General features: G+C 44.8%; 1 protein-coding gene across 10 annotated transcripts in view; it reads left to right on the forward strand.

Annotated features, from left to right (window-relative positions):
* CTIF (cap binding complex dependent translation initiation factor) overlaps nt 1-19677 on the forward strand; it is a 348500-nt gene that overhangs the window by 212650 nt on the left and 116173 nt on the right. For all 10 annotated transcript variants that reach the window (XR_007773256.1, XR_007773257.1, XM_050944701.1 and 7 more), the window contains one exon: nt 18566-19010. Coding sequence is in view for 8 of the 10 variants with exons in the window: in XM_050944701.1 (XP_050800658.1) it covers nt 18566-19010 (445 nt within the window). In the remaining 2 variants the exon portion in view is untranslated. The remainder of the gene's footprint in view (nt 1-18565; nt 19011-19677) is intronic.

The raw sequence follows: 19677 nt of genomic DNA on the forward strand, positions 1-19677 counted from the left end.
ATGAAACCTGGTTGATTCAGAAAAGTTCTGTGGCACTTTAGCTGTCTGGTTACATGATTTCCTCTTGTGTGTTAAGTCTTTTGGTAAAGGGGCATAGTGAGGAGCCTCCATCTGCATCTTTTAGGCTCCACTCCTATATATCACTCAGGGGCCTTGATCCTGCAACCCCTTATATTGTATGCAAAGTTGTTGTGCCCCAATGAAAGGAAGTTATGTGTGGTCAAAACCAAGGTTCCTCCCTCCAGCAGTAATTCTCTAGCTCCCTGCATGCCTACACCCTTACTCAAAGGTGTTCAAGGTAAGAGGACGGTGGGGTCGGGGCAGAAAATGGGAGTGTCTAAGGATTAAATGGAATCTTCACTATGCTAATGAGGCATATTCGCCTCGACCCTTACTCCTAGGCAGAAGCAGGTTGGGAAGAACCCAGCAGCAGGATCTGGCAGCCCTACATTACTTGTCTTGCTCGTTGCATAGTACCCTGTATTTACACCGTATGTGCAGCGCCCTGCACCTGAGCCATGGAGGATCAAGCCCAAATTTTGTGTGTGTGTTTGGGGGCAAGGGCAATTTTGTGTTCCTAAGAAGTGTTCCTTTATGACAGTGGTTCTCAACCAAGGGTATGCGTAGCACTGGGGGTACTTAGTGGTCTGCCAGGGAGCACATCAACTCATCTAGAATGTCTAGTTTTACAACAGGTAACATAAAAAGCACTAGCAACATCAGTACAAACTAAAATTTCATATAATGACTTGTTTATACTGCTCTGTATACTATACACTGAAATGTAAGTACAATATTTATATTCCAATTGATTTATTTTATAATTATATGGTAAAAATTAGAATGTGAGCCATTTTTCAGTAAGCCATTTTTCAGTAATCGTGTGCTGTGAGACTTGTATTTTTATGTCTGATTTTGTAAGCAAGTCATTTTTAAGTGAGGAGAAAGTTGGGGTACACAAGACAAATCAGGCTACAGTAGTTTAGAAAGATGGAGAGACACTGCTTTATGCTGTTGAGAAGTGTGCTAATGACCATCTGCATTCAGTGCCCATTATGTTAGGAGGCCGCTTACAAATGAGTTCAACTAACACAGTTATGGACAGGGCATGTCTTAATTAAAGTGTTTTTATTTAGAAAAAGAAAGAAATCTCAAGACTGACGTCCAAGCTTTTCAAAATCCGCTCTAGCCAAGTCACATCCTGCGCAATAGTCTCACCTGAAACCAGTTGTATAGTACACTGTTTAAAAACAGTTCCTTAACGTGCTAGCAGGTGGAGCGTAGACCAGACACAGGAGACTTAAGAGTCAGCAATGTGGAGAATCTTCTCAGCGCCTTAGGGCATGGTTAGTGTGTGGAGAAGCTGCCAGCCTGAGTTGTTTGGGCTCTTATTTCTGAACAGTATTTCTGTCTGACCCCAGTTAGCAACTGATGTTTGCAAAATAAAGAAGTCATGGCCCTGGAAATATTTTCCATTCTCTCTCTTAGTCTCTGCCCAAAATATTAATATTAAAAGTATGACATCTATTCTGGAGCCGATATCACATAAACCACTTGGGGTTTCTTTTCGCCCCTACCGTGGGTCCCTGTATAAGCAAATGAGGAGTTAACCAAACACTATTAGTGAATATTTTTAATTGTTTTTATTGCATTTGTTCCTGCTAATGCTAGAGCCGGATTTGTCTGCAAAGAGACCATCTGTAGCAAAGATGTTCCCAAGACTGAGTGGGAAGGGGTAGAGGTCATTAACAGGCATGAAGTTGAATATCTGCTCTATGTCCGGTAATGTCTTGTTTTAGGCTCGTCATTCATTTAAGGCATGAATGAAAATTTTCCTTTTTTACATTAAACCAACAGAACTGAAATCACTTTGGCTTCATTTTTCACCTCAAGGATGAGAAAAATAAACAACCCCTATGAATAGGTCTTAGTACCCAGGAATCTTGGCTCCCAGTCCTATAACCCTTAAATACTATAGTATGTTCCATCATTATGAGTTTATTTAATGTGCTTACAATGGGCCACCGTCATACATGGGCAGGTGTAGCTCAAAAGCATCTTCGCTATTTGGACTGATATTTTACAAACAAGTTGAGTCGGAAATAATCGTTGGTCGTGGGATCAGAATTAATTCACATGTCTGGACAGCCGGTAGGAGGTCCTGCCGAAGCTTGCTCTGGTTTCTGCGGGAAAGACAATGTTTGTTGACTAAAAGTACTGGTATAAATAGGTTATGGAAAAAACACACAGTCGGATGTCTCTTGCCTGCGGGTCAAAGACTCATGGAGATCTAAATAAAAACAGCTGTAACAAAAGGGCAGTGGGTGGGATTTTTATATGTTCTATTTAGGACATAAGGTGATGGGTAGGGCTGGGGGTGATGATGTGGAGTCTGGTTGGGATTCTGTGTTGGTGGGAATTTAAACTACATTTTATTCTCTCTCTCTTACAGGATTATTTGAACTTTGGGTAACTAGGTGTGGGTATATTTTTAAAAGCTTTTAAAGGGCTCTTAGAGCTTGAGATGAGAATTCTTTTATTGTAGAGTAGTAAAATAATATAAATATTAATTAAATTCACATTCTCAGCAATAGTCCAAGACCCTCGTCGTATTTCCACTCAGTGAATCTTCACAATACTGATTGCATGCTGTGGTTCACTGTGGTTAAAGAAGTTAGAATGAAATGGTTTTCACTTGCAGGCTCTTTTTAAGAATTTCTTGAAGTATTTGCCATTACATTTCCAAAGGCCAAATGATCAAAAACATAACTCTGCATAACAGCACTTGCAGTTCACTAATGCAGCCATTGCTTCGCATGTTCTAAATTAGATTTCTCAGTACTTCTGCATATTTATTAAAAAGAGAGAGAGGCCAAAAACTACATGCAACAATCCAAGCAACAGCTTGAGAATCATGGGGATGGCTTTCTAGTTGGCAGTAGGTTTTGTGTGTAGGAAGGGGTCATACCTGGGCATCCAGAACAATTTGTGAAAAACCAAACAGAGTATTTAAACATGCCATCTCTGTGCTATCTTTCATGCCATCTGTACTTGGAACCCTTCCCTGAGCTGGTCTGCAAAGGAGCTGCACCCACTTTGTTTTAATCCCACCTGAGGAATCACTTCCATGAGCCTTACAAGAGACCAGCCGAGCAAGGCCCCAATTCACTCGCTCATTTTAGCACGTGCTTAACATTAAGCACATGAGTATGCCCATTTGACTTCAGTGACCATAATTATGTGCTGAAGTGCTTTGCCAAATCAGTCCGATGGGCCTAATCCACTGCCCCTTTAAATCAATGGTGGTATTTCTGTTAACTTCAGTGGATGCTGGATGTGGCCCATAGCCTATCTGATTGTCTATTTCACTGATTTCTCTGGTTGAGTCAACTGCTGATCAATGTGGAGGAAGGGGCAGAAGGGGTTGGAATTGAAGCTGGGAAGCAATGGGAGAGAAGGAGACATTCCCTGTCTCTGTGCTTTCCTCTGTGTTTAGAGGTCACCTAGCTCAGTTGGGTTCTGCTGAAACCTAAGTAAAACAGAAACATCACCTTTTGCAACATATTAAATTATCAACCATACAAACTCTTCAGGTGTCAGCCTTAAACAACATATTACATTTTGACATATTTGCTATTACATTTCCAGTAGCAGATGTTGTATTAAAAGCTTCTTGTAGTACTCAGTTTGTTTTGGTGTTTTTATAATATCTAAATGAAGTGACTTTTATAGTAAGGGAAAAGGACTTGATAGCAAGACTATAGTCCTGTCTGCTATGGGCAAACGCTCAGAGACCATGGTAACGAGCGTGGTAAATGAGTACATTTAAAAATTTCACAGAACTTTTCCGAAGAGCAAGGTGATTGTGTCGAAAAATCTCTTCACCCTGCATTGTTGTGCAGCAGATGCCTCAATGTTTGGGTGCTCATCTTGAGACTGGATTTTCAAAGGGTGGGTTTCCCAGCACTTTATGAGAATCCAGCCTTTTTATGGTAACTCAGGTTAGCCACCCAAAATGATAAAACATTTTGGAAGATTCAGGCCATGTCTATTTTCTGTGTGTAACAGAGTCCATGAAGCAATTTGGGATGAAAGGTGCTTTGTATGTGGAAATCAATTAATGAAGATGTATAAATAACGAAGGTGTGAAAGTTTTCATTCTTGTTTTCAAAAGCTAACATGTTTCTTTGCTTCTTTCTCATATGAGAAGAATGCAAACAAAAATGAAACCCGAGCCAACTGAACCCATTTGTGGGGAGGAAGCCAAAGGAAAGAGCTAACAGAAGTTCATTTCCCCATGCTTGGTGTCAGTCGTCGTCCTTTTTTGAGGAGTATTGAGTGTTTTGATTAAAAGGTGTGGAACTGTCAAGCTCATGTGAATGTTTCCCACTCCAAGCCGGAACAAAGATACCAAACAGCCATATCTGGGCTGTAATAAACTGCATCCTGGAAACAGCATTTAGCTTCCATGATAACATTACTTAGAACAAGGATGGAACTAGAAAGGAAGATGACCCATGGGACACTAGGACTTGGCACATTCAGAGTTAGTCCCTGCTCTGCCACAGACTTCCTTGGGCCACTTAGCCTCTCTATATCTCAGTTTTCCATCTGTATAATGGGGTACTAGTGCTGCTGTCCCTCACAGGAGTATTCTGAGAATCAGCACATTAAAACCTGCCAGGTGCTCAAACACTGTGATAATATATAAGTACTTTAGATGGAACTCGCTTGGGTACAAACAACTATCTTTGGTGCAATGTCAGAACCTCTAGAATGGAAATCAAGGCCCTGTTCCTACTGGAATCTATAGCAAACCTGCCAGTGACTCCAGTGAAGCAGGATTAAACCCTAAAGTTCCGATCCTACAAATGCTTGTGCACATGGTTAAAGTTACTCAGGACTGGGGCCTAAGCAACTAATGCAGCATCGCAGAGAACAATATTATCTTGAGGCAAGATCTTGCCAATTAATCACCACTGCTGCAGGGAGAAGAGGCTGTTTCGGTATCCTGTGCTATTCTGCATGAACAAAAGGATGTTAGGCCAAGCAGTGCCAGAGTTATGCGAAGTGATGAATCAGAATTTGGAGGAGATTGGCAAGCCTAGGTGTTTTCCCCTTCAAAAGTACTATGTTCATCATACATCTCAGGGGAGTTGTATTATTTCTGGTGTCAAGAGGTCACCTCCTTGGCTGGGGATAGGTTCCCTTCAGATTTCATGCTGAATGAAACAATTCACAAAGGCTGGGCCAAGAGAAATCGGTTTGTTCAGGCAGATATTTAAGAGGTCTCTGCTTCTTTCTGGCTCTTTCTTTTCTAGCAAACTTAATCCAGTCAGCTAAGCAGAATAGTAACGAAGAAGGCAGTCGGCCCATTGGTATCCTAGATGCCATAACATTTAACACTTCTATTGCTGACTCTTGATGTAAAAAAATAAAAAATCTTCCCTTTCACCTTCTTTCCCTGCCCCTGCAAATGCAAAATTGTACTAGTAAGATTTTCAGGAAAGCCCTACAGGTCAGGCAGGAAGTGGGAGAGGAGACACTTCTTCATCAGATGGGTTTAACCCTACTGAATATTCATAATGAAAATGGCTATATGCATCTGCAGTGCTCTGTTCTTCCAGCCTTCTTGTGGTCCACTCATTCCTCACAGCCGCAGGATATTCAAAGGGACGGTGACAATAGGAGACCCTGACTAAGAGCAGAGCAGAATCCTCTCCATTAAGATGTCCCCATGGCTGGCTTTTCATCCCCGCTAATAGGAGTTCCTGTTCAGCAGGAGACACATTGTTAATAGTAAAGCTGGCCTCCAAGGAGAAGGCCTGTGGAGTTAGAAGAAGGCACTGTCTGCCCCAAGAAAAGGATTAGTATAAGTTAGTTCTCTGCTCTAGACCTATGTAACGTATTATCTAGTGTATAGATATCTATACCTGTATCTATCTATAGACAAACTGTGTTTTGTATAATAGACCACAGCAACTCTATGGTAGTGTGTGGAAGGAAGGGGGAGTTGCTTTACCCCATCAAAACCACAGAACAGTTGTAAAAAAAAGAAGTTGGAATTTGGGCAGGACGCTAGTGTTAATGCTCCAATTCTTGCAAAGAATTTCCTGGGATCTCCAGTGACTGCGAGTATTATTAATTGTTTTGGGGTAGTGCCCAGGAGCCCCCCAGTCATGTACAAGGACCCCCATCGTGCTAGGCACTGTACAAACACAGAACAAAAGAGAGTCCCTGCTCCAGAGAGTTCACAGGGTGGGTGGGTAGGTAAGTAGTCAGGATTTTGGTGTTCTCAGCCAAAACATGCTGGTGTACATTGTGGGTTACATTTCCAAAATGCTTTTTTAGGGATGTAGCTGCTTAACTCTCACTGAAATTAATGGGAATTGCCTGACCAAATCGCCGTGCAATCACTATGAAAATGCACCCATGTATTGTCCTTGAGCTTTCCACATGCCAGACAAATCAGGTGAGCCTTCAGAGTACTCGTGTAGCTAAAGAGATGTGAGGCAAGGCTGATGGGGCAGAGCAACTGTGTTTTAGATCACAGCTACTGTATGCATGTTTCTGCAGTTATTTTCCCCACCACCGTGTCTCCAGCCCCTCTTTCTTGGGAGCAAACATCATATTGAAACTTACAAGGATCCTGTACATTTTGAAGTGACATTCAGGTAATCGCTGAGACAGCTGGAGTCTTAGATTTGTGGTGTATAGGCTCTCCCAGCAGAACAGGCAGTTTTCCTGATTTATGAAAGGTACCTCATTTCGTTAATTTAAAAATCAGTATAGAGGGATGTTGCAAATGAAAATACGCCCTCCTAAAGGGCCATCACATTTTAAGCTTAGTAACCTTGACCAGAGCCTGTCAGTTTTAATACTTATTCAATTAGTCTGTAACTCTTGAGTGTCTCTTTAGTTTACATATTGACTTATGTCCCAAATCCTGTGAATGGATGCTTTGTCGGGGACTTGAGCTGGAGCAGGATTTGACCCTTAAAGGGAAAATAGTTATTTGTCATAAAAGTCAAAGGAAAGGGGAAACAGACTGTCACATTGTCCTGATTATTTTTCCTTTTTCAACCAGAGAGGACCAATTGTACACAGCTATTCCGTTTCCAGGGAGTCATAAAATCTCCCTGTACAGAATGACTTTACCAAACTGTTGTATATGTGGCCGCATTTAACAGCAGCATTTTCTTAAGCAGAGGTGATGGGGCAATTGTATCTGTGGTCAGTGTTAATTCTGAGCTGGATTTCCTTGAAAGGAAATGCATTAGGGCTTCCACAAGCTCCAGGCACCCTCTCAAGGCACAGTGCAGTGATTAGTGCTCACGCCTTAGGTAGCAAAATAAATATTGTATGGATAAGAACACGTTATAGGTGTTTTCCAAATAGTGTTTAGCAATTCCTGTGTCTCCATTCATTGAATGGCTTTGGTGTGTCTCTCCGTGGGTACTGATATTTCATTGATTCACTCCCAACTGCGCCTCCTGCTAAGGAACAGATTGAGGCTTGGAGAAATACACTGCACTGTTGCAAAGAATATGAATTTGGGTTTTCCCAGAACAATGGTCCATGATCAACACATGGAGCAGCATGCCGTAGTGACGATTTCTCTCCAGCCAGAGAGGAAGTCGCTGCAATGCAGCACCTTAAGTGACACTGAGGTGGGACAGAAAGAGGCAAAACTAACCTCTGGTTTAAAAAAAAAATTAAAAATGCTAGCATTTACAGAGGCTCTGACTGTCTCTGATTTACAGTGGCATAGAATCATAGAATATAAGGGTTGGAAGAAACCTCAGGAGGTCATCTAGTCAAAACCCCTGCTTAAAGCACAACCAACACCAACTAAATCATCCCAGCCAGGGCTTTGTCAAGCCAGTCCTTAAAAACCTCTAAGGATTGGAGATTCCACCATTTCCCTAGGTAACCCATTCCAGTGCTTCACTACCTTCCTAGTGAAATAGTGTTTCCTAATATTCAGCCTAGATCTCCCCCACTGCAACTTGAGACCATTGCTCCTTGTTCTGTCATCGGCCACCATGGAGAACAGCCGAGCTCCAGATCGAGGCATGGTGCATTTCCTGGGCTCTGATCAGTGTTTTTTTACACTCTCTATGAGTTTTCCATTACCACTCCCATACATAGCACTGGCACAATTTACAGGGCCACCCTTGTCATAAACAAATAGCTAAGGGTTAATGTCTCTTTCACCTGAAAAAAAGTAACCTGAAACACCTGACCAGAGGACCAATCAGGAAACCAGACTTTTTCAGGTCTGGGTGGAGGGAAGTTTGTGTCTGAGTTCTTTGTCTTGTGCCTATCTCCCTCTCGGCTATGGGAAGGATTTCTCTATTTCCTGCTTTCTAATCTTCTGTTTCCAAGTTGTGAGTACAGAGATCATAATACAATAGGGGTTATTGTTTTTTTCTTTTGTATTTACATGGTATAGTTGCTGGAGTGTTTTGAATTGTATTCTTTTTGAATAAGGCTGTTTATTCATATTTCTTTTAAGAAATTGACCCTGTATTTGTCACCTTGATACAGAGAGACCATTTTTATGTATTTTTCTTTCTTTTTACATAAAGCTTTCTTTTTAAGACCTGTTGGAGTTTTTCTTTAGTGGGGAACTCCAGGGAATTGAGTCTGTGCTCACCAGGGAATTGGTGGGAGGAAGAAGTCAGGGGAAAATCTGTGTGTGTTAGATTTACTAGCCTGACTTTGCATTCCCTCTGGGTGATGGGGGAAGAGAAATTAGCTCTCGGTACTTCTGTTTTCCAAGGCTGGAAACGGGGAGGGTGGAATCCCTCTGTTTAGATTCACGGAGTTTGCTTCTGTGTATCTCTCCAGGAACACCTGGAGGGGGGAAGGGAAAAGGTTTATTTCCCTTTGTTGTGAGACTCAAGGGATTTGGGTCTTGGGGTCCCCAGGGAAGGTTTTTGGGGGGACCAGAGTGCCCCAAAACACTCTAATTTTTTGGGTGGTAGCAGCTTTACCAGGTCCAAGCTGGTAACTAAGCTTGGAGGTTTTCATGCTAACCCCCATATTTTGGACGCTAAGGTCCAAATCTGGGACTAGGTTATAATAACCCTCTACTGAATGCTCAGTAACAGCATTTGCATAAAAGGTGGCAGTGTTGGGGTACATTTGGTTACACCCAGACAACTGCTCAGAGTTATACAACATACCAACATTGTTATAAACTGGACTTTCAAAAGGATACAATTTCTGCTGTTCTTCCTTTGCTTTTTTGACTTGGAGCTGGAGTCTAGCTGTCTCCTGTTGCATCTGTCGAGTTTTCTCCTCAGCAGCCAGCAGCTCCTTCTTTCTCTTAGTAGCCTCTTTCTTTCTTTCTTTCTTTCTTTCTTTCTTTCTTTCTGCTGCCTCTTTCTCTCTCAGCAGCTTCTTTCTTTCTCTCAGCAGCCTCTTTCTCCAGCTGGGCCAAGGCTTGCTTCTCTTTCATTCGAATTTCTGCCAGTTTTTGCTCATGTTCAAACTGCAGGCTGTCCATCAGTTGTCAGATTGTCAGAATGCAACTGACATTGTCTTCAGATTGTTCTTTTAAAACTTTGAGTCAGACCCTTTGCTGGTGTCCTGGCATTCGTCCACTGGAGTCTACTGAGAAGCTGCACCCAGGTTTCAGACAAATCTTTAATGACTGTTGTTTTTTTAACACTCACTTCCTTCTGAGTGCTTGATCCTGCGCTGTGCAGGTGCACAGTGTGGTGCTTGTAAGAGCAAGGTGAAAAGAGATGAGTGAGGAAGGGACTGCAGGGGAAAACCATCCTGCCCTAGTATCAGAAATAAGGTGTTGAAGCATGTGCTAAAGTGCATCCCTATTCAGCACAGCACACGTGTAGATCAGGCTGCAGCCTGTGCTGTGCTGAATAAGGATGGCTTGTTGAATCAGGCCCTAAGTGAGGACCATGAAGCTCAACACGTCATTAGAAAGATGGCCTTGTCTCCTCAGAGGCACCTGTTATATCCCATTGCAGTAGCCTTACACTAGGCTTCAGGAGTGAAGCCTAAAACTCTGACATTGCACCCGACGAAAACCTCAGGTTAAGAAAAATGTTTCCTCTACATGGCTAGCCTATCTGAGAAACAGAGAACAGCAAATCCCCGTTTCCATTGGAAGGGGGAGGGGATGTTTTTAATTCAAGAGCTCATGCACACAAATCCATAGAGTCCCATACTGGATATTTTACATGAGTAGCAGTGCCAGAATCTGGATCTTTCTGGTCACCTCTTTTGGGCCCCATCGCTCTCCAGCCAGACTGGAGGTCTCTGCAGTGCAGCACCTTAGTGGACACTGAGTGGGACAAAGATGACACCTTACCACTCTCTCAAATGAAAGGCCTGATCCATGAGTAGTGCTACAGAAGAGCTAATTGACCTTAATGCCCAGTTGGAGCCAGTGCTCCCTCAAATATATGAGTGTTGGGCAATTGATTTCAGTGGGTGCAAGACTGGACCGACCTGTTGTATGTAAGGTGGAGGCTCATAATCTATTTTACATTGTTGGCAACCGACCAGAACCGGCGCTGTCTCCAGTTCTTCTCCAGGGGACGAGTGGGGAAGGGGGTGATCTTGGACACTTTCCTCCTGCAGTGATCAGGCCAGCTTTTCTATGCCTTCCCACCCTTTCTCCTGATCGGCAAGGTCCTGCAAAAAGTAAAAACAGACAGGACGTGGGTTATCCTCATAGCACTTCTTAGCGCCCCCCTCTTCCCCCACCCACGGAGGCTACCACTTCACCCGGACCTCCTCTCCCAGGAAGGAGGCCACCGCCTCCATCCCAACCTAGCCGCGCTCCACCTGACAGCGTGGTTGCTCAGTGGTTAGATTAGGAAGAGGAGAGGTGCTCAGAGAATGTCAAATGAGTCCTGCTGGAAAGTAGAAAGCCATCCACATGGCGGACGTACCTGGCAAAGTGGACCAGGTTTTCTACGCAGGAGGCGGAGCGGGGAACCTCCCTATCGTCCGCACAGCTCCAGATTATCCTTGATTACCTCCTATACCTTAGGACCCAAGGACTAGCTCCCATATCGGCCTTCCACCAATCGGTCTTTTCTCACACTATGACCTCTCGCTTTCTAAGGGCCTGGACCATTCACTCCCGTGTGCTAGGTCCCCCTTTCCGCAATGGGATCTAAACCTAGTGTTATCCCGTTTCACGGGACCTCCCTCTGAACGCTTGGCCATGTGTTCCTGGTCTCACCTGTCATGGAAGGCAGCATTCCTTGTAGCTATCACATCAGCCCAACATATCTCGGAGCTTAGGGCCTTGTCCTCAGAACCCCCACATCCAGTCTTATAGACTCATAGACTTTAGGGTCAGAAGGGACCAATGTGATCATCTAATCTGACCTCCTGCACAAAGCAGGCCACAGAATCCTACCCATCCACTTCTATAACAAACCCCTAACCTATGTCTGAGTTATTGAAGTCTTCAAATTGTGGTTTGAAAACCTCAAGCTGCAGAGAATCCACCAGCAAGTGACCCATGCCCCACGCTGCAGAGGAAGGCGAAAAACCTCCAGGGCCCCTTCCCATCTGCCCCGGAGGAAAATTCCTTCCTGACCCCAAATATGGCGATCAGCTAAACCCTGAGCATGTGGACAAGACTCACCAGCCAGCACTGAGGAAAGAATTCTCTGCAGTAACTCAGATCCCATCCCATATAACATCCCATCACAGACCACTGGGCATACTTACCTGCTGATAATCAAAGATCAGTTGCCAAAATTAAGCTGTCCCATCAAACCATCCCTTCCATTCTTCCACAAGAATAAGGTCCAGCTTTGCCCACACCCCTCATTCCTCCCGAAGGTGGTCTCTGCCTTCCATATGGAACAGGACATTTTCCTCCCGGTGCTCTGTCCAAAGCCCCCTTCCTCCAACGAGTAATGTTGCCTTCACACGCTCAATGTGTGTAGGGCACTGGCCTTCTACCTGGACCGGACTAAGCTGTTCCGAAAATCCTCACAGCTGTTCATTGCTTCAGCCGAGCGTATGAGGGAGCAACCAACTTCCACCCAGCGCCTTTCCCGCTGGATCGCCACGTGCATATGCACGTGCTATGACCTGGTGACGGTTCCCCCACCACTGATCGTCAGGGTGCACTCAACGAGAGCTCAGGCCTCGTCGGCTGCCTATGTAGCCCACATCCTGATCCAGGACATCTGTAAGGCTGCCACATGGTCCTCTGTCCACACATTTTCTTCGCGTTATGTGATCGTCTCCCAGGCAAGGGATGACGCTGGGTTTGGTAGGGCAGTACTGCGTCCCGGAAACCCTTAAACTCCTACCCACCTCCATCAGATACAGCTTGGAGTCACCTACTGTGGAATACACAGGAGCAATCACTCAAAGAAGAAAGGACAGTTATCTGTTCCCTAACTGGTGTTCTTTGAGATGTGTTGCTCAGGTATATTCCACATCCCACCCTCCTTCCCCTATGTCGGAGTTGTCTGGCAAGAAGGAACCAAGGGTCGGGGGAGCACACAGCTCCCCTTATAGCATGATATAGAGGTGCCACTTCAGGGGTCACAGCAGTGCTCCCCCGGTACGGTTCCTGCTAAGGGAAAAACTTCCAACACCGATGCATGTGGCGAGCACGCACACCTGCTGTGGAATACACCTGAGCAACACATCTCGAAGAACTCCAATTAGGGAACAGGTAACTGTCCTTTTCCTTCACTTCCTGTTCTCATCGCTTCTCGGCTCTATGAGCTGAGGGGTGAAAATATTATCTAAAGTTGTGTATTTCTGTGAGCTGTTAAATGGCTGCTGTGTTCCATCCCAGAAGTCGCTGCTTTTAGTGATGAATGAAGTGATCCCTGTATGTCATTCATATTTCCGTTTGAATCTGCAGCTTCTTCATTAAGTTTTACGAACAGTTCTCCATCACTTGAAGAATCCTCATTCTCCCCAGGCATCTTTCTGCTATGTCTGGGCTGTTTTGCAAAGAGGTTGGACTCGTCACACTTTCTCCACGTTTGCTTGAATGCTGGACAGTTTCTCTGCTTCTACCAGCTGCCAAGTCAATGACATCACTATGTGTCTGACATTTTCTTTCCTTTGCCTCTTTATTTTCTGTAAACTTTTTTCCTTACTTGTTTAACTGCCGTGTGTTCAGCCATAATTGGTGACTCTATTTGCAAATTTGCATTTATGTGTGTTCAGCTGCTTGCCATCTGAATACTGTCTTTACGACTGTCAGAACGCTGATCCTGAGTGTGTCTTTCACATTCCTGTGTTACTGTTGCAGCCCAAAATTGGATCTTTAGTGAGAGACACTGTTTTAATGTTCTAAATTTCCAGATCTGTGCCAAGCAAATGTGCATATACATCAGAGGGACAGACACAAATTTGTTGCAGTAAACCAATAAGATTGCATTTCACTCTTGGTTTTGTACTGGTATTGTGAATAATCCCCCACTCTGTGGTTCAGTGTCATCCTCATCCTCATACTCCAATTCCCCTCCAGATAAATTTAAAACATTTCACATAGCAATTTATTATACTTTTCCTAGAACAAATTTGCACTGATCTGCTAAATGTGCTCTGACAAAGGAAGTGGCCATTCATAAATATATTACAGTGGTCAGTGGCTGAACAGTCTCCAGATCTGTCTGCCAAACCAGTCTGCCCATCAGAACTGTATTCCTTGGTGCCCGCATTCGTTCAACCCATTTTCTGAGGCCAACTGGCTCTTAACCATAAAGACTGAGGGCTTATATTTGGCTAAATGTGGGAAGAACAGACTCGTGCTCAGTGGCAATGGAAGGAATTTGTGTTTAGTCTCATACCACTGAATTTAGGTTTGAGACATTCAAAAAAAATTTTGCTAACTGAATGGGAGAAGAAATAGAAAGATGAGGAAGACGGGAAACTTTCCTGTTTGCTGTAATTTACAATCATGTTACAAATATAGGTTCTCCACACAAGGTTCTAACAATATATATTTGTTTCCATTAATTAATACGGTTGAATGTTGTTTTGTAAGTGTGTAAAGAGGTATTTGAGAGCTAAGCTTTATCCTTAATAGGGCAATGTCAGTATAAAGGTGAGTTAAAAAATCTTTACCTAGGTTACTAGTAACTCCTTACATTGTTACTTTTCATTCTCTATTGCTTTGCACTTCCCTCCACTTGAACACCAGAGTTTAACTGGTCAGTTTTGCTTTCTGTTTATATTCAGTCTCAGTTTCTAGTTCTTATGCAGCAGTATGATGTTATTGTGTTTGGGTTGCAAATATTGCAGGGAAATGATTCAGGTAACAACACATTTAATTACACATAAAACATCTGTTTGCAAACAAAAATCTTTACTAAAAAAATTAAAAAGGTTAAGGCAAAAATGTTTCATTGGAGTCCAGCTGACACCTAAACTCAAAATTGCACATTCTTTATAAAAATTCTTCCCCTTGAAAAACTCAAATGTTAGAATGTCTGAAAATGAACAGTGAAAAAGATCCAGCGTTCTGAGGGTTGAGGTTTAAGGGCCTAGAGAGAAGGGGAAAGACACAACATTACAAAGTCAGTTTCATGAATGTTTTGGTTGCCCCACTCCCTACAGCCTCTCTCCTTCTGTCAGTGCAAATTGTGAAGCTACATCATTGCAACCCCAAGGGCCTGAAAAGTGCTGAATTTTACAGTGCCGATCCAGCATGCTTTTTAAACAACATAGCAAATGTTAGAAGGACAGTGGGCATGCTGGGAACTGCTACTGTTTTGCTGTTAGCCCTAATGTAGTCACTGAGAAGCCAACACAATCTAGGGCTCTGGGGTGTCTCCTTTTAAAGGGACAGCACTGTAAATAGAGGCTCTCCTCCTTTTTAGAACTGTCTGCTTCCCCATCTTGATGCAGTCACAGTCCAGAACTGGTGACCTCACATGTCACCGCCATGGGGAAGCAGTTGTCATGTTACAGTCACCAGACTGAATGAGCTGGAGGAGAGTCTGATTAGATAAGAGCAGGAGCTTCTATTTAGATGTACAGCTTTCTGGATAATCAAGAGCAGGAGTAAAGGAAATAACCCTGGTAAAAGGCACACAACTGCTACATGGGATTTGGATGCAGTGTGGTATACTTAAAAAAATTCTTGTGCATCTTTTAAAACTCTATTCTGGTGTTGCCTTGAAGATAGCCTGGATTAAAGCAATGGAAGACCACATAGGTCATAGGATGCCCTAAATCCTGTCCTTTTTTTATGAAAACAGGCCTTTAAACTGCCTCCCCTTTTTTCATGTTTTGCAAATCCTGATAATCTTGGCTTGACAGCCTTTTTGGAAATCTGAAATATCCAAGTTCAGATGGAGAATGCAAGACATCCTTTGGCCACATCTACTGGCAGGAATTTCCTTCAGCTTCCTGTAGAAAGGAGGAAGGGGAAATGTCCTCACTTTTCAGTGTTACAGGCACATTATTGTTTTTTTGTTTGTTTGTTGTTTAGGATGATAGTGTCTGCTTTGGGGAAACATCCCACACCAGATACATTTGCTCCTGTAGAGAAAATACAAACTGTGGACACAAGTGAATGTGCGGCCAGATTACTTCATTCGTTTTACTGTTGCGTTTCATGGTGACACACACTCTAATCTAGTAGTTGGAGAAAGAGGCTAAGAGCCAGGACTTGTGGGTTGAATAGATGACTTCCCCATTGACTAGCTGTGCTATCTTTGGCAAATCATTTGCAGACTTTTATTCCCATCTGTGCCTGGGTAAATCTCCACCGTAGCTCTCAGTGACTCAGTGGATAAAGGTTCTCCTCTACCTCACAAGGGTGTTGGGAGACATAATGATTGTGTTTAAAGTGTCTTTAGAGCTTTGGATGACGTGCTACAGAGGGACAAAGCATGTCTCTTCGGACAGAGCGGATAATGACTCCCTCTTTTTTCACTAGAAAGTAAACAGCTGAGCAGTAACGGGGGTCCTGTCAGGAAGGAGCAGAAGCCCACACGCCACATTCTGATATAACTTGACACTCTTCTGTTCCTCCTCTGGCCCTCACAGGAACCTGCTGATGTTCAGCGAGTGTTACTGTACAGGCATGCCGGCATATGAATGCCATAAATAGGAGCATTTGGGGAGAAAATGCTATTGAAATCCATAGAAGTGGGAGGGCATTTTGTAGGGCACAGGGTGAAAACAGTCAGAGCTTTGCTGAAAAGTAAGGCCTGAATAGGGAGAGTTGGCAGTCGAGTGTTGGATTTTATATTTGTTCATTTTCTTTTCTAATTTTGTCCCTTGATGCTCAATTTTAGCAACTTCTGTTACATTTCAAATAACTTTCTACCTGAACGAGAACAGTTTAAAGAACTCAGAAGCAGGCCCCTTTGAAACCGAGGGCTCCACGTTGGTGGAACAGTGTAGGGGTACACCCAAAAGTTATTTTGCCATAAACTTATGGGGAAAAGTTTTCCTGAGATCTCTTCCTTGCCTGGCTTCTATCCAAAGAGACGTTTTTACTGCTGGGGTTGGGAGAAACCAACCCTTCAGATCTTTGGTCTAGAAGGGACTGCTAAACTAACATAGCAACAAGCTGAAATCCTTCAAAGGGGACCAAAGCAATTAGACATTCAATGGGACTTGACCACCTAACTCTCTTGAAAATCCAACCCAGCTTCTTGGGGGAAGTTCAGAGACATGTGTCAGGTTTTGTACCACCTTGGATGGCGATATAACATCTCTCCTGTTTTGTTGGGAAGGTGCACAGAGCTCTTCCTTGCAAGAGGGGGAAGACTTTCTAGTGAGACGTGAGACACAAAGACTATCTGAGACTAGGTGGCTTAGTCTGCTAGGTCAATGGTGAAATACAGACCCAGTTGGCAGAGATCAGACACACTGGGCGCAACGATATGTAAGGTTTCTCAGGTGTCAAGCCATCTTTGTTACTGAAGCCTAGGGTTAGCTATCTGTCTCCACTACTGTAGTATCTCACTGCTTCAATCTTTAAAGTATTTATCCTGCCAACACCTCCGTGATGTAGGGAATGCCCATTTTACAGATATAGGGGCTGGAGCACAGAGAGGGTAAGTGACTTGCCAAGGTTGCATGGGAAGTCTGTGACAAAGCAAGAACTTGATCCCAGCCTCCCAAGGCCGAGGCTAGGACTCTAACCACTGGACCATCCTTCCTCCTGTAACAACACATTCTGCAGCATTTGTCTAGTTGGTTTTTCTCTTACATTCCTTTTGATGTCATATTTTTTTCTCTCTATTTCTGTAATCTACCAATAAAACCTATTTATATTTAAGACCAATAGAATTGTTAGGCTTGGAGACTTGTTTGGGACAGTCACAGGCAGGTGGCAGAGAGCAAGTGAGAGCAGCTGACTCTAACCAGGAAGGAAAGAAAAATGGGAGAAGAGGGGGAATAGTAGTGTGAGAACTGGGTGCACAAGAGATTGCTAACTCTGTCTAGCTCTGTAACGGGGTGGGACTCACCCCTGTGGCGCCTCCTGCTGGTTGTCCAAGGAATTAGTGTTTCCAGCCTCCGGAGCGCCCTCTGCAGGCCGATGTTCCGCTTGCCGCTGGGCCCAAGTCCGTCCTGGACCCCGGTGCCCTATTCAGGCCTTGGTGCTGCCCCTTGGCAGTACCCCTACAGATCTGGGTCTCCCCTCCTTAGGGAACCCCCACCCTCTATCCCCACCTCACTTCAGACTATAGCTACTGCCAGTCATCAACTAGCCCCCATTCCCTGGGGCAGACTGCAGTGTAAGTGCCACTCATCACTGGCGAGGGGGGTTTGGACCTGCTGCCTCCGCCTACCCTAGGCTACCCCTTTGTAGCCCCAATACCTGTTCTGGGGCTTTAACAAGGCCAGCAGCCTGGGGGTTTTCCAGGCCGGAGCTCCTCAGCCCTTCCCCTAGCCCTGCTCCAGTCTAGGTACCCTCTCAGCTTCCAGGCAGCCAGGCCCTTCTCCTTCAAGAGCTAAAGGGAGAGTGCTCCTCTGGCTTCTGACCCCAGCCCTCTTATAAGGATCACCTGGGCCCTCATTAAGCCAGCCATGGCCTGATTGGGGCATGGCCCCCAGCTGAGGCTGCTTCTCCCAGTCAAACCCGCTTTTCCTTCCCTGCCGCAGCCCTCTCCCCAGGCTGATTTAAACCTTTTAAATCAGGAGCGGGTGACCACTCCTCTAGAGGCTCCCTGCAGCATAGCCCCAGGGAAAGAACCAGCATGGAAACGGGAATTATGTGAAAGACTCTTGGTGGTGATCATCCAGGAGTCTATGGAAGTTGTGTTGGGTCCCAGCAGGGCTTGGAGATGTATTGATCAGCATGAGAGTGCGCTGTGGGCTTGAGTAATGCAAACACGGTTCGACTGTTATTATTTGGGATCATTTTTTAAGATGTTCCAGTTGCTTGGCTGCTGTGTTATTCTGTACGGCTGAGCAACTCCCCAGGAAATCACTCTCTTCGTCAGTGCCTCAAATTACACCACTGGAAAGCCCTTGTTCTGGAAGCTGTTGTAGCAAGTTTGTTGGTCTCCTGGTGCAGATGAACGCAGGAGAAGGTGAGGGGCTTGAGCATGCTGACTTATCCGTTTGTTTGCAGGAGACAGCAGAGGCCTCCTGGAGGAAACAAATCACAGCAGCAGCACACGGATCATCAGCAAGGTACTGCCAAACACAACAGGGAACACCAGAAACTCTACCAGGGAGGCCAACCCCCTCACTCCTCAGGGAGGCCAGGCCACCATGGCTACAGCCAAAACCGGCGATGGCACCACAACCAGAAGCACTCGCCCAACGACAGAGAAATGCACAGAAATGCCAAAGAGACTGAGAATTTGAAAATCGAGGACGCCTCCGTCTGCACAGTGCACATCCCCCTGGAGATGCACCGGAGCACGGAGATTGTGGAGCGACAGTCCCAGCAGTATATTCAGGAACCAGAAACCAAGCGGAGAGACAGTGTTCATGAGCGCATCGGGGAAAGACCAAAGGTCAATTTGCTCCAGTCTTCCAAAGACAGACTGCGAAGGAGACTAAAAGAAAAGGTACTATTCCTGTGGGGAGCTGAATTTCCCTTTATTAAAATCGCAGCTGTTGATCATTTCGCACACGTACATGGGGCTTTGTTCTTGAGCGAAGCCAAACTTACCGTCTCCTCTCCTAAAGTCAACTTTTCTTCTGGTGGGTGGCTGGGCTTTTTTGTGGTTCTTTGTCGGGTCTTTAACTGACACACTGCAGAGTCTCTCTATCTAACTGCACCTGACCTGTTGTTTGGTGTTCATGTTAAGACCGAGTTTTCAAAGGAGGAATTGTGAACTCCCCCCTGCAGAAAACACTGCATGAAGATGAGGGTTTATGAGCCCAAATCAAGAACATGTGCATTTCCCAGCCTCTTTACAAATGTCAGGTGAAGTGTTCTAAACACTGGAGTGTTCTAAAATGTGGTTTTGTGTGTCTTCGAGAATCTAGATCAGAGGTGGGCAAACTACGGCCCGCGGGCCACATCCAGCCCACGGGACCGTCCTGCCCAGCCCCCGAGCTCCTGGCCTGGGAGGCTAGCCCTTGGCCCCTTCCCTGCTGTTCCCCATTCCCCGCAGCATCAGCTCACTCACTCCGCCGCTGGCTCAATGCTCTGGGCAGTGGGGCTGTGAGCTCCTGAGGCTGCGCAGCTGTAGAGCCCGGCCAGACCCGGTGCTCTGTGCTGCACGGTGG

Source organism: Gopherus flavomarginatus, chromosome 3, assembly GCF_025201925.1.
Source record: "Gopherus flavomarginatus isolate rGopFla2 chromosome 3, rGopFla2.mat.asm, whole genome shotgun sequence".
Classification (NCBI taxonomy): Eukaryota; Metazoa; Chordata; order Testudines; family Testudinidae; genus Gopherus; species Gopherus flavomarginatus.